At 43.7% G+C, this 18,340-nt stretch overlaps 1 protein-coding gene across 1 annotated transcript in view; it reads right to left on the bottom strand.

The window, feature by feature from the left end:
* The window catches only part of LOC111981523 (uncharacterized), a 38,615-nt gene extending 21,285 nt beyond the window's left edge, over nt 1–17,330 (bottom strand). Inside the window, exons 1-13 of the mRNA XM_024012818.2 lie at nt 17,214–17,330; nt 16,780–17,024; nt 16,253–16,401; nt 12,378–12,506; nt 11,906–12,067; nt 11,596–11,731; nt 11,300–11,433; nt 10,945–11,104; nt 10,714–10,817; nt 10,407–10,502; nt 3,572–3,587; nt 3,044–3,235; nt 2,678–2,801 (exon numbers count right to left, since the gene is read on the bottom strand). Of these exons, the coding sequence (XP_023868586.2) occupies nt 2,678–2,801; nt 3,044–3,235; nt 3,572–3,587; nt 10,407–10,502; nt 10,714–10,817; nt 10,945–11,104; nt 11,300–11,433; nt 11,596–11,731; nt 11,906–12,067; nt 12,378–12,506; nt 16,253–16,401; nt 16,780–17,024; nt 17,214–17,315 (1,749 nt within the window). The 5' untranslated portion in view covers nt 17,316–17,330. The remainder of the gene's footprint in view (nt 1–2,677; nt 2,802–3,043; nt 3,236–3,571; nt 3,588–10,406; nt 10,503–10,713; nt 10,818–10,944; nt 11,105–11,299; nt 11,434–11,595; nt 11,732–11,905; nt 12,068–12,377; nt 12,507–16,252; nt 16,402–16,779; nt 17,025–17,213) is intronic.
* Nucleotides 17,331–18,340: the final 1,010 nt, after the last annotated feature.

Raw genomic sequence — 18,340 nt, 5'->3', positions numbered from 1 at the left:
GACAAGAAGAACATGGCTGAGCCCTTTAATCACCACTTCATTAATTCAGGAATCCAATTTGACTCAGCCATGCTTCCTTGCCCGTCCAACATTTCCTCATCTCCCACCCCTTCTAATGCGACCATAAAAACCTGATTGGTGGAGTGCTGCAGAGATGGTTGTCCTTCTGGAAGGTTCTCCCATCTCCACAGAGGAACTCTGGAGCTCTGTCAGATTGACCATCGGGTCCTTGATCATCTCCCTGACCAAGGACCTTCTGCCCCGATTGCTCATTTTGGCCGGGCGGCCAGCTCTATGAAGAGTCTTGAGGTTTCCAAACTTCTTCCATTTATGAATGATGGAGGCTACTGTGTTCTTGGGGACCTTCAATGCTGCAGAAATTTTTTGGTACCCTTCCCCAGATCTGTGCCTTGACACAATCCTGTGTCCGGAGTTCTACGGACAATTCCTTCGACCTCATGGCTTGGTTTTTGCTTTGACATGCATTGTCAACTGTGGGACCTTATATAGACAGGTGTGTGTCTTTCTATATCATGTCCAATCAATTGAATTTAGCATAGGTGGACTCCAATCAAGGTGTAGACACATCTCAAGGATGATCAATGGAAACAGGATGCACCAGAGCTCAATTTTCAGTCTCATAAAGGGTCTGAATACTTATGTAAATAGGGTATTTATGTATTTTTTTTTATAAATGTCTTAAAATAAAAAAAATAAAAACGATTTTCGCTTTGTCATTATGGGGTATTATGTGTATATTGATAATGAAAAAACATAATTTAATCAATTTTAGAATAAGTCTGTGACGTAACAAAATGTGCACTGTATATGGACATAATATTGTTCAATTTGTGTCATTTCTACTCCCGCTCCTCCCCTCCGGTGTTCGACATCGCCGGTATACTATCCACCGGTCCTGGGATTCATCATTACGCTCGCCTGGCATAAATCGTTACGCTCCCCTGCACGTCATCATGATACTCACCTGGGCCTGATTACCTCCCCTATGTCTGTCACTCCCTTTGGTTCTTTCCTCAGTCAGTATTGTTCCTGTGTTTATGCGTTGATGCTACTGTTATGTTGTCTCGTTTCATGTTTGTTGTTTTATTAAACATTTCACTTGCAACTCTCAGCGTCTGGAACATCTCCTGGCTAATCACCTGTTCGTCAAAGCTGAGAAGTGCCAATTTCATCAGAGGGCTGTCTCCTTAGGCTACCAAATCAGCCCGCAGGGAGTGAGGATGGACAACAAGAAGGTAGATGCGGTCAGGTCATGGCAAGTCCCAACCACCATAAAGGGGTTACAACAGTTTTGGGGGTTTGCCAACATCTACTGCCATTTCATAAGGAATTTCAGCTCCGCCACCGCTCCTCTCAACTCTCTCCTTAAGGATGGTCCCCGTAGGTTGGTGTGGAGCCCAGCAGCCGACGAGGCCTTCTGTCTACTCAAGGTACGTTTCAAATCCGCCCCATTATTCAAACACCCAGATCCCACAATATCCTTTGTGGTGGAGGTGGATGCTTCAGAGGTGGGCGTGGGGGTAGTTCTGTCTCAAAGACAGGGTTATCCACAGAAATTGTACCCGTGTGCATATTACTCTAAGCGACTGTCCCCTGCAGAGAGGAATTACAACATCGGTGATCGAGAGCTCCTGGCGGTGAAGTTGGCATTAGAGGAGTGGAGACACTGACTGGAGGGTTCCAAGGAACCATTCGTCATCCTCACCGACCATCGGAACCTGAAGTACATACGGACAGCGAGGAGGCTGAATCTGCGCCAAGCTGATTCTACGATTCGGGAGAGGGTCCTGTCCATAATGCTGCTATAATCCCATCCTCCCGAGTTGTAGCTGCTGTGGTCTGGGATGTAGATGCGGACATCCGCCAGGCTCTGGAGAGGGAGCCCGCACCCACTAACTGTCCTCCCGAACACATCAACGTTCCAACGGGGATAAGGGACCGGCTGCTGACCTGGGCACACACAGCTGTTGTCGCTGGACATCCAGGTATTTCTCGCACTACCCAATCCATCTCTGAGAAATACTGGTGGCCCACCTTGGCTCAGGATGTCATTTGTTACATCAACTCCTGTTCCGAATGTGCCCAAACCAAATCCCCCGTAACGCTCCAGCAGGGAAAATCTTTCCCCTTCCCGTGCCTCAGCTTCCCTGGTCCGATCTATCATTTGACTTTGTTACTGATCTCCGCTCCTCTGACGGTTTCACCACCATTTTGGTGGTTGTGGATAGATTTTCAAAATCCTGTCATTTAATCCCTCTTTCTGGTCTCGCTACTGCTCTCCATGTCGCTGAAGCACTATTCCAGCAGGTCTTCCGGCATTATTGCCTTCCGGGCGACATCGTCTCTGACCGTGTCCCCAATTCACATGACGGGTATGGAGAGCCTTTATGGAGAAGCCCAGCCTCACTTCTGGGTACCGGCCTCAGTCCAACAGGCAGGTGGAGAGGATGAACTTGGAGCTGGGGAGGTTCCTGAGGAGTCACTGTCAGGACCGGCAGGAAGAGTGGGCTCGATTCCTTCCATGGGCAGAGTACGCCCAGAACTAGATATGTCACTCCTCTACTGGGTTGACCCCCTTCCAGTGTGTTATGGATTTTCAGCTCCTGTGGTTGATGAGTGGTTCAGGTGCGCAGAAGAGGTGTGGAGTGATGCTCACGTGAGACTCCAGCGCTCCATCCACCGTCAAAAGGAGCAGGCAGACTTCCACCGCGGTACAACCCCTGTGTTCCACCCTGGGGATCGTGTCTGGCTCTCTACCAGGAACCTCCCACTCCACTGCCCTGCAAGAAACCGAGCCCCCAGTTGGTGGGGGTGTTCAAGGTTCTCCGGAGGGTCAACGAGGTAACATATAGGTTACCTCGTGGGATACGGTAGTCCCAGGGACTACCGTATCCCACCTTCTTTTCATGTCTCCCTTCTCAGGCCGGTGGTTCCTGGTCCCCTAGCTGATGCTGTACCCCACGAAACCCCTCCACCCCCCTAGATATCGAGGGGAGTCCGGCCTATTCCGTCAGATCTCTACTGGACTCCCGATGTTGTGGGTGTCAGCTCCAGTATCTGGTGGACTGGGAGGGGTAATGCCCAGAGGAGCGGTGTTGGGTTCCGGTGGAGGACATTCTGGATCCCAACATCATCCATGATTTCCACCTTCACCGCCTGGACCGGCCCGCTCCTTGTCGTCAGGGTCGTCCCTCTGGTCTGCGTCGTCCTGCGGCTGGACCCACGCTTTAGAGGGGGGGTACTGTTAAGTCTACTCCCGCTCCTCCACTCTGGCGTTCAACGTCGCCGGTATACTAACCACCGGGTTCTGGGATTCATCATTACGCGCACCTGCACGTCATCATGATACTCAGTTGGACTCCATCTCATTCCTGATTATCTCCCCTATATCTTTTACTCCCTTTGGTTCTTTCCTCAGTCAGTATTGTTCCTGTGCTTATGCGTAGACGCTACTGTTATGTTGTCTCGTTTCATGTTTGTTGTTTTATTATATGTTTCATCTGCACCTGATTCCCGACTCTCAGCGTCTCCGTTACAATTTGCTTCTCACCTTTTCATGGTCATGGCTAGAAGGGACGCAGCTTTTGTCAAATTAACATAATATCCTAAGGTTAGGATAGTTAGGTTAAGGTTATGAAAAAGTTAGATTTTTGTATTTTAGCTAACCCTAACGTTTTATAATAATTTGACAAAAACTGGATCCCTTTTAGCCAGGACCCCTTTTTGGACTAGATTACATGGTTGCTTTCAAGACTCTATAATTTTTTTATTGATATGTTGCCAGTGTCAGTAGAGTAGGCCTATCCTACCATCGTATTAAAATTATACTACAATTCTACTACAGTCATATAAAGTGTAGTAGACTTGCAATAAATGTCTAGCAAAGGCCACATCTCTGATATAGCCTAAAAACCTATGCCACTACTCGCTTATTAATAGCCTAAATTATCACTATCGAATCTACTCATCACATTAATAATAGTAGGCTTACATTAGTCTGCAAATGTGATGCTAGAGGCATGCAATCCTTTTTTATAAAGGGGCATTTTTAAGGTGAAAAAATTGCTTCCCCAAAACTTGAAACTCAAGCAACACATGCTAATAGCTAGACTACAAGCTATCGAGCTAACTTAGTGTTGTTGTTAACACCTGGTTAGCATACCAGGAAAACTAAACTCGATATCGATCAGACTTGACTTAACCATTGATGAAATTATTTTAGCAAACCATGTATTGACAGCTGTCTGGGTTCAGGTCTTGACAGGCAAAAAGGTTTCTTAGCTTTTGTGACATTTCTTGAGTCTTATGTCATTCGTGTCAACAAAGGTGTTTCATGATTGTGGGGAATCTGTAAAAAAAAAAGAAAAAAGTATATATCTAGTATATAAATTGCCCGGCTGAGCTGATGAGAAAGTGGATTGCGCATTCAGATGGGAAAGAGTAAATAGGCATTTCAACGTCATAGATTTAGCCGGTGGATATTTGTGGAATAGACACCAGCTGGAATGCAGTTTTAATCAATCAGCATCCAGGATTAGACTCAGCCGTTGTATAAATGTCTTTGTTTAATTTCCCCTTCACAACAAGCTGTTTGACAGCAGTGATCCTCCCAGAGCTGGAGGTTGGAAATGTATTACAGACAAAACAATTCCACAAGAATCTTTGAAGCTTTGGCTAGAACACTGATGACATCTCTGCACTCATCAATTTGGCAATTGCTCCTTGGTGCTTTACGCACATGAAGCATCATTCTTGGCTCACTGATATACAGTTATTATGACTGATGTGTAGCCTATAGACTCATCGCTTATAATGATCTAATTGCTTACCTTGCGTAATCAACCATTTCACTTCATAATACACAGGTTACAACTGTGCTATAACTGCTGTTTTATGTGTTGCCTCTTGTTGACTCTTGAACTGCACTGTCTCTTCTTGAACTGCACTGTTGGTTAAGGGCTTGTCAGTAAGCATTTCACGGTAGTCTACACTTGTTGTATTCGGCGCATGTGACAAAGTTTGATTTGATTTGTCATTACTTTATCTGTGAACAATTAAAAGCTATATCACTCTTGGTCAGCCGATGGTGTAATGGAGCCTATGAGAATTAACTGTTTGCCAATAACCTAGACCAGACATGAATGGAACATGACGAAAGGTGAGCGTGTGTTGTGTAGCCTACCTCCATCACATGTTCATCAAAATTTTTGTCATTTTGGCTTAGATGTGATGGTAAGAAGATGTGATGGTAAGAAGATTTGAATTGAACATTTGGCATTGATCAATGCCTACTTACAACACAAACCAAAATGACAAATGCAAATGTTGTATACCAAAGTCGGATGCATATCAAATTTGGTTAGGGTTAAAAACCTCAAATCAAGTATGAAGAACTTTACTTCTCTCTGTGATCAAACAAATAAAAGCAAGTTAGGTTGGTGTGTTTTAGCTGGCTATTGCCATAAGGGAAGTACAGTATTGCTGTTAGAGAGGGGGTGCTGGACAACAACATTGGCCAGGGAATACGTGAGTCAGCTGTTAGAACTGGATTGGAAAACCGGGGGAAATCTTGAAACCCCCAATCTGACACCCACTCCTACACCAAGAGCCCTGTGATATACACAACTGTCAATCTAAAGTACTTTAAGTAGGCTTTGAAGGACACGCTAAAGTACAAGAATAGCCAGAGGGGAGAGAGGTTTCCCTGCAAATGTTTACTCATGCCCAGACAGGCAAGACTAAGGATGCGTTACCATTATACTGTATGGCAGGCTTCTGACGCCCTGATGCGGAATACAGCAAATTTACATACAGCCTCTAACATACAGGATACACACTGAAATTTACACAACTTGTAAAAACATTAGAAAAGGATTGAGAAGAAAATAATATATATTTTTGCTTATTATTTAATGTTGCAGGTTAATTAAATCCAAGCAAGCATTCAGAAGTATTCCAAAATCTGGATAAATCACTGTGAAATGTTTTCTTGTGGGAGAAACTTGTTCAATCAACCAATCAAGGTTATTTATTAAGCCCTTTTTACATCAGCAGATGTCACAAAGTGCTATACAGAAACCCAGCCTAAAACTTCAAACAGCAAGCAATGCAGATGTAGAAGCACGGTGGCTAGGAAAAACTCCCTAGAAAGGCCAGAACATAGGATGAAATCTAGAGACGAACCAGGCTCTGAGGGGTGGCCAGTCCTCTTCTGGCTGTGCCAGGTGGAGATTTTAAGAGTACAAGGCCAGATTGTTCTTCAAGATGTTCAAACGTTCATAGATGACCAGCAGGGTCAAATAATAATCACAGTGATTGTAGAGGGTGCAACTGATCAGTACCTCAGGTGTAAATGTCAGTTGGCTTTTCATAGCCGAGCATTCAGAGGTCGAGACGACAGGTGTGGTAGAAAGAGAGTCTAAAATAGCAGGTCTGAGACAAGGTAGCACGTCCGGTGAACAGGTCAGGATTCCCTAGCCGCAGGCAGAACAGGAGCAGCAGCACAACCAGGTGGACTGGGGACAGCCAGGTGTCATCAGGCCAGGTAGTCCTGAGGCATGATCCTAGAGCTCAGTTCCTCCAGGAGGGGTGGGAGAGAATTAGAGGGAGCATACTTAAATTCACACAGGACACCAGGTAAGACAGGAGAATTACACCAGATATAACAGACTAACCCTACCCCCCCCGGCACATAGACTATTGCAGCATAGATACTGGAGACTGAGACGGGTGGGTCATTGGCCCGTCCCCCGGACAGGGCCAACGAGGCAGGTTATAACCCTACCCATTTTGCCAAAGCACAGCCCCCACACCACTAGAGGGATATCAACCGACCACCAACTTACTACCCTGAGACAAGGCTGAGTATAGCCCACAAAGATTTCCTCCACCGCCCGAGGGGGCGCAAAACCAGACAGGAAGATCATGTCTGTGACTCAACCCACTCAAATGACGCACCCCTCCTTGGGCCAGCATGGAAGAGCACTAGTAAGCCAGTGACTCAGCCCCCATAGTAGGGTCAGAGGCAGAGAATCCCAGTGGAGAGATGGGAGCCAGCCAGGCAGAGACAGCAAGGGCAGTTCATCGCTCCAGTGACTTGCCGTTCACCTTCGCATCCCTGGGTCAGACTACACTCAATCATAGGACCTACTGAAGAGATGTCTTCAGTAAAGACTTAAAGGTCGAGACCGAGTCTGCGTCTCACATGGATAGGCAGACCATTCCATAAAAATGGAGCTGTTTGCTTATAAATTCTAGGGACAATAAGGAGGCCTGTGTCTTGTGACCGTAGTGTACGTGTACAGTAGGTATGTACGGCAGGACCACACTTACGGGAAAAAAACACACTTTAATGTCCAACCAGAAGTACAACTGGTAACGCCAAAACATAGGCGTAAAATACACTCCACTACAGTACACACTGGGAAATAATCCGGGCAGCGAAAAAAAAACATCAAAACACAAACACCTCTTACAAAAACAGAAGACAAGCCCGCACAAACAGAAGCGGGCTAAACGAACTTAAATAACACACCCTAACAACCAAACAATGAACAGGTGAAAACAATTAGACAAAACCAAACGAAAAGGGAAAAAGGGATCGGTGGCAGCTAGTAGACCGGCGACGACGACCGCCGAGTGCCACCCGAACAGGAAGGGGAGCCACCTTCGGTAATGTTCGTGACAAACTGAAGATAATTTAATGCTTTATCTGGGTAGCAGGAGAGTAGAGCATTGCAGTAGTCTAACCTAGAAGTGACAAAAGCATGGATTAGCTTTTCTGCATCATTTTTGGACAAAAAGTTTCAGATTTTTGCAATGTTACGAAGATGGAAAAAAGATGCCCTTGAAATATTCTTGATATGTTCGTCAAAAGAAAGATCAGGGTCCAGAGTAATGCTGAGGTCCTTCATAGTTTTATTTGAGACGACTGAACAACCATCAAGATTAATTGTCAGATCCAACAGCAGATCTTTGTGTCTTGGGACCTAGAACTAGCATCTCTGTTTTGTCCGAGTTTAAAAGTAAAACATTTGCCGCCATCCACTTCCTAATGTCTGAAACACAGGCTTCCAGGGAAGGCAATATTGAGGCTTCACTTAACCTACTGTAAGTAACTGCCCAGATAAGTGCAGTGTGTTTAAAGAGTTCAAAGAGCGGAAACGGGGAATTAGGCAATTCTAAAAACTTAATTGACAAGAGGATATTTCATTTAAGGCAGGATCACTGCCCCAATGCGTTGCACCTGCGTCGTCAGAATGCCTCATACTGATGTGACAACTGATAACCTGTTTCTAACGTTTCGTAACATATAATTGTTATCTGTGCAACACTTACCTCTGATTTTGTCCTGTGTCACTGGACTATAATGGGGGTTTGACCAAGCAAAGCAGTACATGGAGTTGGAGATTCATACCTCATTTTCTCTAGCCTGGGGACTGCCACGCAAGTTCATGGTTTCTTTCCACTGCTCATACTCATTGGTTTTTGTATWTTATTACAAGAGGGACATTGTTTGATATGGCCATAGCGGTTCTGAGCTTTGTCATAAAAATTGTAGTGTGAAAATAATCAAAGACATAGCAGTCTAGGCTGACCAGATCAAAGCCACACACCATATAATGTACTTCTATAATTTGTGGTGTACTAAATCAGTGTGCTGCATGTATGAAATTGAAATGGGTGTGCCACAGTGTTTCTTCATTGTTATTCTCTATCTATCTTATTATATTATCCATTCCATTTGTTATGCTTTCATGTACCCTAATATAGATACATTACACAGCCAAAAGTATGTGGAACACCTACTCCTTAAACATCTCGTTTCAAAATCATGGGCATTAATATGGAGTTGGTCCCCCCTTTGCTGCTATAACAGCTTCCACTCTTCTGGGAAGGCTTTCCACTAAATGTTGGAACATTGCTGTGGGGACTTGCTTCCATTCAGCCACAAGACCATTAGTGAGGTCGGGCACTGATGTTGGCTGATTATGCCTGGCTCGCAGTCGGCGTTCCAATTCATCCCAAAGGTGTTTGATGGGGTTGAGGTCAGGGCTTTGTGAAGGCCAGTCAAGTTCTTTCACACTGATCTCGACACACCATTTGTGTATGGACTTAGCTTTGTGCCTGGGRGCATTGTCATGCTGAAACAGGATAGGGCCTTCCCCAAACTGTTGCCACTAAGTTGGAAGCACAGAATAATCTAGAATGTCATTGATGCTGTAGCGATACAATTTCTCTTCACTGGAACTAAGGGGCCTAGCCCGAAAGTTGAAAAACAGCCCCAGACCATTATTCCTCCTCCACCAAACTTTACAGTTGACACTATGCATTCGGGCAGGTAGCGTTCTGCTGGCATCCACTAAACCCAGAACTGTCTGTAGGACTGCCAGATGGTGAAGCGTGATGCATCACTCCAGAGAATGCGTTTCCACTGCTCCAGAGTCCAATGGCGATGAGATTTACACCACTCCAGCCGACGCTTGGCATTGCGCATGGTTATCTTTGGCTTGTGTGCGGCTGCTCGGCCATGAAAACCCATTTCATGAAGCTCCCGACGAACAGTTATAGTGCTGACATTGCTTCCAGTGGCATTTTGGAACTCGGTAGTGAGTGTTGCAACCGACAGTCAATTTTTATGCGCTTCAGCGGTCCCGTTCTGTGAGCTTGTGTGGCCTACCACGTCGCGGCTGAGCCGTTGTTGCTCCAAGACGTATCCACTTCACAATAACATCACTTACAGTTGACCGTGGCAGCTCTAACAGGGCAGAAATTTGACGAATTGACTTGGTGGAAAGGTGGCATCAAATGACGGTGCCATGTTGAAAGTCACTGAACTCTTCAGTGTGGGCCAATCTACTGCAAATGTTTGTCTATGGAGATTGTATAGCTGTGTGCTCAATTTTATACACCTGTCAGCAACGGATCTAGCTGAAATAGCCAAATCCACTCATTTGAAGGGATGTCCACATGTTGGTTGTATATTTGTTTGGTAATGTTGTCTGAGGTTTCATCAGAAAAGGGTTCAAATTAACATCTATGCTTCATAATGTTTCCACCATAAGTCCACCATAGTAAAAGCCACAAAAACAAAGAAATCACAAAAACTTGGAATTTATTTCAATATGCAACATGTACAAATATGTTTGGCCTACATTCAATACATTCATGTTTTCAGATTATTTAGTCAAGAAAAATATAAAATAATTTAGATACATAAATATATATTTAAATAGATATATGGCAATAATATTTCCTAGAAAACAAATCTGTAAAAACTCCCAAAAATACAACAACTTCATGTTTGAAACAACTTTGTCATTTGGCTAAATTCATCATTGTTCACAGCTGCTTCTTAAGCATTTCATTATGGTCAATGGTCTAACAAGGCAGGAAGTAGTTGTTTCCTAGCACGCGGAACTGCCTTCTGGTCCTCATGCTGTATTCAAACACGTAGGGGCCACTATAGAGGTAGGTGAAGCCTGAAAACCATATAGGGTAGAGAGGTTAGCGACATGCCGCACTGACAAACTATCAATGCTCAAGAAAATCTCAAATATGACTTAAAAGGACTATTCAGGGGATTTTCTTATATTCAATAAACTGTAGAAGGTAGGAAATAATATTTTGTATATTTACGTCTCTTTGGCTTGTAATGCACAGTTGTGTGCTTAGATGCTGTATCGCACTCACCTCGGACTTGGAAGGCTGCAGTCACTTTGCTTGTCATGCCTGGGAACTGTTCATCCACACGCTTGGGGAAACCTCTGTCCATGCTTTTCATTTCCTCATCGTAACTACGGTAACAGCAATATTAGTGAGATTGTGATACTCTTGACATAAATATATAATGGCAACATACAGTACATAGAAAAAGTGACCAAAAATGCTATAGCTTTTATTGATAAACTAGACTCCACTAACCTGTAGTAGTTGTCGCCAACAAAGAACAAGGTCTTGCGAGAATGTTCATCGTACAGGGCGGCGTCAACTTTCTTCACGGTCCTGGGCAGACCCAAGCTCTTCAGGTTTCTGGGATAGCCGGGGGCGATGTTATAGCCATAGAGAGCCCAGACCTGACGATCTGCAGGGACACAGACAGAGTATTACTGAGATATGACTCCAATTAAACAGGTTAATGTATTCACACAGTATTCATTACAGGCATATAGTGAGGCTAGCACTGATATGGCTGTAGCCTCCACAGTTGTTGTCTGGACACCATGTGGAGACTACAGCCATACAAGGGCTAATTTGAGGCAATTTGTGACTGCAATACCTTTAAAGAGGAACACTCTGTCAGATAGCTGGCTCTCATAAGCAGCATTGATGTTGTCGGGGAGTTCAGGCCAGAAAGTCTTGATGAGGTTCTGATGTGGTTTGCTGCTCTGAGGGTAAATACGCCAGAAGAACCTGAAGATGGAGGGAGGTCATCAGGACTTTAGAACTCTGGATCACAGATAAAAGGCAACCATTTTGTTTCTCTGGGAAACAGTGTCATTCATTGACTGTGTCTGAGCTGTAGGTTACCATAAGTCACTGAACATCTGATCTAGGCTACATGATGTGCTGTACCTGCCCTTGAAGAACATCTTCTCCCCACGCAGAGTGGTGACAGCATCCAGGACCAGGGTGGGGTCACAGGCATCAGGGGTGGAAGCAGGTGTAGGGTCGGGCTTATCTGGGTTGGGGTTAACATCTGGGTTTGGGCCTGGAGGACACAGATACTCATTAGTTCCGGTTCCAATATTGGAAAGTCTCATAAATTAGTTACTTGGAGATTTTTAGCATGAGCCTTTTTGTTAGTCAATCAAAAGAAGTGGAATACAGCAATATAAATATAAATCAAACAGGTCAGAAAGTGAAAAGATAATTGAATACTGACCGTATATGTACTGGATACCGGTGACATCATCACGAGGCAGAGAGAAGGTGCTGGGCTCTGTGTAGCTGTACACTGGGAACATCAGCGCTCCAGGGTCGTTGGAGTGGCTGAGACCCAGGGAATGGCCAAACTCATGGGCAGCCACCAAGAACAGGTTGTACCCTATATGATGAAAATATATCATTCTTCTACTCTGTTGTGGACATTTATGACATTTCAATTTTAGCAGATTTTTTTTACCAGAACGACTTACAAAAGCTATTTGGATAAAGTGCCTTGTTCARGGGCACATTGATATATTTTTCACCTAGTCGACTTGGGTATTCAAATCAGCTACCTTTCTGTTACTGGCCCAATGCTCTTAACCGCTAAGCTACCTGACACTTCACCCAGGATTGTCCTACAATWGAAACAGGGTAATGTAGTAAATTAAGTTATGTTCCACATTTATTGTTGTGATAGAGGTTCTCACCTCTGGTTGAGCTGAAGGTGAAGTACTCGTCATCATCAAAATGAGCATCTCCTCCAATGTCAGCGCCGGGGGAGAAGGCATGGGCCAGGGTGCCATCAGGGCCATCGAAGGGGTAGAAATCACCATGATCTACACAGACAGGAGAAATAATAGTAGGAGCCATCAGAGATGAGGACAAATGCATACTGTATAAAAAAAATTGAATTATTTATGTTAGTTTCTCAAACCGATGCACTTATAGGGGCCCAATGTAATAAGGCAAAGTGACTCTAATAACACTCTTTCAACTCATCAAACTGTAGACAGATTACAGTGAGGGGGACAAGCAGTGATATGATACTGATGTCATGTGTTTTTTTTTTTACGAGTGGTGGTGATGTAAGTGGGATGGGGCGTAGGGTGCCCCTCTGTTTCAAGGCTTTTAGCCAGGGAATACTGTCATAATGTCTGAATATACCTGCACTGTGCTCTGACAGGAGGAATGTAAAGAGTGGATCCTCCACAGGTATCTCCCGCTCTCCCTTTCTAACCCTGCTACTCAAACATCCTGAGAGCCTTTTAAGGGTCTGTCTTTCATGTTTCGGTTTTGAAGACCCACTTCAGCCTCCCTAGCACCTCAGTTATCACCTGATTTACCTCACAAAAGGTGCATTTTAGTAGATGGTCCAGGGCTCCTAATTAAATGGCACAAGTTGGGAGGTTGGCCTTTCCTCTTTTGTCCACTACTGCTCCTCTGTTGTTACCATAAGCAAGGGGGAGGCCAATGATATCAGAGTGCACCCACAMGACCAACTGAATTTAGCCATTGTGTAAATAAACACTATTTCGTTTTTTCACCCTTAAGTGTGTGTACTTTACTCAGTGGTGTAAAGTACTTAAGTAAAAATGTTTTAAAGTACTACTTTAGTCGTTTTTTGGGGTACCTGTACTTTACTTTTTATATTTTATATTTACTTTTACTTCACTACATTCCTAAAGAAAATGTACTTTTTACTCCATACATTTTCCCTGACACCCAAAAGTATTACATTTTGAATGACTAGCAGGACAGGAAAATGGCCAAATTCACACACTTATCAACAGAACATCCCTGGTCATCCCTATTGCCTCTGATCTGGTGGACTCACTAAACACTGCTTCTTTTGTCCGAGTGTTGGAGTGTGCCCCTGGTTATCAGTGAATAAAAAAACATGAAAATGGTGCCATCWTGTTTGTTTAAAATAGAGAATTTGAAATTATTTAAACTTTTACTTTCAATACTTAAGTATATTTTAGCAATTAAATATACTTTTGATACTTAAGTATATTCAAAACCAAATACTTTTAGACTTTTACTAAAGTAGTATTTTACTGGATGGCTTTCACTTTTACTAGAGTAATTTTCTCTTAAGGTATCTTAACTTTTACTCAAGTATGACAATTGGGTATTTTTTCCACGACTGACTTTACTTTACTTTTTATACTTGGAATTATGTATTTCAACAAAGAAATTAAAATATGTATATATAAACTCAGCAAAAAAAGAAAGATCCCATTTTCAGGGCTCTGTCTTTCAAAGATAATTTGTAAAAATCCAAATAACTTCACAGATCTTCATTGTAAAGGGTTTAAACACTGTTTCCCATGCTTGTTCAATGAACCATAAACAATTAATGAACATGCACCTGTGGAACGGTCATTAAGACACTAACAGCTTACAGACGGTAGGCAATTAAGGTCACAGTTATGAAAACTTAGGACACTAAAGAGGCCTTTCTACTGACTCTGAAAAACACCAAAAGAAAGATGCCCAGGGTCCCTGCTCATCTGTGTGAACATGCCTTAGGCATGCTGCAAGGAGGCATGAGGACTGCAGATGTGGCCAGGGCAATAAATTGCAATGTCCGTACTGTGAAATGCCTAAGACAGAGCTACAGGGAGACAGGACGGACAGCTGATCGTCCTCGCAGTGGCAGACCACGTGTAACAACACCTGCACAGGATCGGTACATCCGAACATCACACCTGTGGGACAGGTACAGGATTGCAACAACTGCCCGAGTTACAACAGGAACGCACAATCTCTCCATCAGTGCTCAGACTGTCCGCAATAGGCTGAGAGAGACTGGACTGAGGGCTTGTAGGCCTGTTGTAAGGCTGGTCCTCACCAGACATCACCGGCAACAATGTCGCCTATGGGCACAATACAACCGTCGCTGGACCAGACAGGACTGGCAAAAAGTGCATTTACAGTCTTGCAGATCTTTGACATTCTAGTTGTCAATTTGTATAGGTAATCTGAAGATATTTCACCCCATGCTTCCTGAAGCACCTCCCACATGTTGGATTGGCTTGATGGGCTTTGCTTACGTACCATACRGTCAAGCTGCTCCCACAACAGCTCAATAGGGTTGAGATCCGGTGACTGTGAAGGCCACTCCATTATAGACAGAATACCAGCAGACTGCTTCTTCCCTAAATAGTTCTTGCATATTTTGGAGCTGTGCTTTGGGTCATTGTCCTTTTGTAGGAGGAAATTGGCTCCAATTAAGCACTGTCCACAGGGTATGGCATGGCGTTGAAAAATGGAGTGATAACCTTCCTTCTTCAAGATCCTTTTTACCCTGTACAATCTCCCACTTTACCACCACCAAAGCACCTCCATACCATCACATTGCCTCCACCATGCTTGACAGATGGCGTCAAGCACTCCTCCAGCATCTTTTCATTTTTCCTGCCACTCACTAATGTTCTTCTTTGTGATCCAAACACCTCAAACTTAGATTTGTCTGTCAACAACACTTTTTTCCAATCTTCCTCTGTCCAGTGTCTGTTCTTTTGCCCATCATATTCTTTTATTTTTATTGGCCATTCTGAGATATGTCTTTTTCTTTGTAACTCTGCCTAGAAGGCCAGCATCCCGGAGTCGCCTCTTTACTGTTGGCGTTGAGACTGGTGTTTTGCGGGTACTATTTAATGAAGCTGCCAGTTGAGGACTTGTGAGGCATCTGTTTCTCAAACTAGACACTCTAATGTACTTGTCCTCTTGCTCAGTTGTGCACTGGGGCCTCCCACTCCTCTTTCTATTCTGGTTAGAGACAGTTTGCGCTGTTCTGTGAAGGGAGTAGTACACAGCGTTGTACGAGATCTTCCGTTTCTTGGCAATTTCTTGCATGGAATAGTCTTCATTTCTCAGAACAAGAATAGACTGACGAGTTTCAGAAGAAAGGTCTTTGTTTCTGGCCATTTTGAACCTGTAATCGAACCCAGAAATCCTGATGCTCCAGACACTCAACTAGTCTAAAGAAGGCCAGTTTTATTGCTTCTTTAATCACCACACCAGTTTTCAGCTGTGCTAACATAATTGCAAAAGGGTTTTCTAATGATCAATAAGCCTTTTAAAATGATAAACTTGGATTAGCTAACACAACGTGCCATTGGAACACAGGAGTGATGGTTGCTGATAATGGGCCTCTCTACGCCTATGTAGATATTCCATTAAAAAATCWAACCGTTTCCAGCTACAATAGTCATTTACAATGTCTCCACTGTATTTCTGATCAATTTGATGTTATATTAAATGGACAAAAAATTTGCTTTTCTTTCAAAAACAAGGACATTTGTAAATGACCCCAATCTTTTGAACGGTAGTGTGTATATATGGAGTGGATCTTTAAATGTATACATTCTTAGTGTACATGTACAGTATGACATGTTGGTRCATCAGACCTATGGTCTTTTACCAATATTATTGTTATAATAGGTTATTAGTAGCTTTGACAAACATATTCAGAATCCCATCCAAGTAATTTCAGGTTACACTTTCTAAATATTTAATGAATTCTGTTTCAGTTGGTCACATTAACATTGTGTTAGGTAAGATAAACGTTTCTTACTTCTGTTGCCGAAGGAGATCATGATGTCAGCGGTGCCGCGGTAGATACGGGTGAACCTTAGGGGGGAGACCTTGGCCCACACCTGTAGTGCTCTCTCTATGGAGTTGTCCACCTCAGCCACAGACATGTCAGGAGTGTAGTTCTCAATTCTGAAAAAGACAATACACCAACAGTCAACATTAGAAAAATATTTCTCAATGTTGAATTTTTTTCGTGGTTTGTTCAGCAAACCCTGACTTTGCCCTATCACTCACAGTGTCTCTGTGTATAATTTGATGTTTGCAAATACAAAACCCTTATGATTGACACATTTACATTTTTTACATTTTAGTCATTTAGCAGACGCTCTTATCCAGAGCGACTTACCGTGGTGAGTGCAACAAACAGTTTGGTGTAGTTTAGTGTTTTTCTCAAAGTTTAAAGACAACCCAATTGGTATTGCAACTAACTAAATGTTAACATTACAAACCCTATTTTTGCTTAGTATCAATTCACCATGGTCAACTTGTTTTTCTCACTCCTCTCACCTGTAGGTAAGCTGGTTTGTCGGCCACTTAAGGTTATCGAAGGTGGTGAATCGGCCGAGTTGGACGTCAGGTAACCCGCAGCGTGGCTTCTTCATCATCTTTACGGTCTCAGCGTCCAAGGTTCCTGTCACCTTGAGGCCAAAGAACCTCTGCATCTCGCTGACTTTCCTGCTCCGCTGGCTGGGCCCCCGTCTGAACATTGGACCCGTCTCCTCCGTCAGGTTAAAGAACTTCTTCAGGTACGTCTACAGAAAACACAGCAAGCATGATGTTATAATGATAGTACCATTTACTACAGTGTTATGAATGTAATTTAACACATTCAACCTGACTGAGCCATATGAAGATACATGAACACATCTGTTCCATCATAATATTTTCAGTTGTAAAACCCGTAAAGACCTTCCTTCCAAAATATTTGACAAAAAGCATACCTCTGCAAGGGCTTCATCTTCTTCAGTAGGTGGCGAWATTGGCAAAGAGTAAACCACTATTGCCAGGTTGACTAGTAGTAAGCACAGATTGAAAGTCTTCATGATGCTTCTTCCTTGAGAGCTTCTTGTTTGTGTGGTGTGTGGCCAGGGGATGTCTTATATATGCTTATAGCATGGGAAGTTGAGCAATGTCTCAGGTGACTAATCACTGTCAAAACCCTCTCCATCAAACAAGAGGAAGGAAATCAAGGTGATGACAGATCACCAAATACTGTAAATTTTCCACAACAAAGGAATTATGACAAAGAAAGACAAAACCCCTGCTTTCATCTACTGTATTTACACATTGTCATATTTGTTATTTGTCATTGATCGTTATGGTAATCATTTTATATCCCAATGAAGTGTGTACTTTTTATCACTACATCTAACTGTTCATTATGTACTATCATTTGGAAGAAAAAATACCCTCAAATGGATTCAGACACAAAAATCTAATCAATAGTCAAATCAGCTAAATTATCAGACCTCAGGATAAGACCCAGATGCAGACAAAGTTCAAAGTGACAAATGTTCATTTACAAAACAGGGGGAAGATAAACGACAGGTCAAGGGCAGGCGGAGGTCAGTAATCCAGGGCAGAGTCCGTAAGGTACAGAACGGCAGGCAGGCTCAGGGTCAGGGCAGACCGAACTAGAAAACAGGAACTAACAAGAGAGTACGGGAAAAAACGCTGGTAGGCTTGACGAGACAAAACGAACTGGCAACAGGGGAAGATGGGTGAGATGGGGAAGATGGGTGACACCTGGAAGGGGGTGGAGACAAGCACAAAGACAGGTGAAACAGATCAGGGTGTGACAGTAGCCATCTGGTGTCCTACCTGGGTGCATACCTGGTTGACCGGGGTGCCGGCGGTGGAACTCAGCGATGATGCCTGGGTCCAGGATGTCCCTGGCGGGGACCCAGCACCTCTCCTTCGGGCCATAACCATCCTAGTCAACCAGGTACTGGAATCCCCTGCCCCACGGTCGAACCTTCAGGAGGCGCCTCATCGTGTACTCTAGTTGGCCGTCGATGAGACGGAGGAGAGGGGTGGACCTGGAAACAGGAGACAAAGGGCTGTGAGG

This window comes from Salvelinus sp. IW2-2015, linkage group LG20, assembly GCF_002910315.2.
Source record: "Salvelinus sp. IW2-2015 linkage group LG20, ASM291031v2, whole genome shotgun sequence".
In the NCBI taxonomy this organism is placed as follows: Eukaryota; Metazoa; Chordata; class Actinopteri; order Salmoniformes; family Salmonidae; genus Salvelinus; species Salvelinus sp. IW2-2015.
Note: the sequence above shows the minus strand (reverse complement) of the source record. Positions and strands in the feature narration are given on the sequence as shown.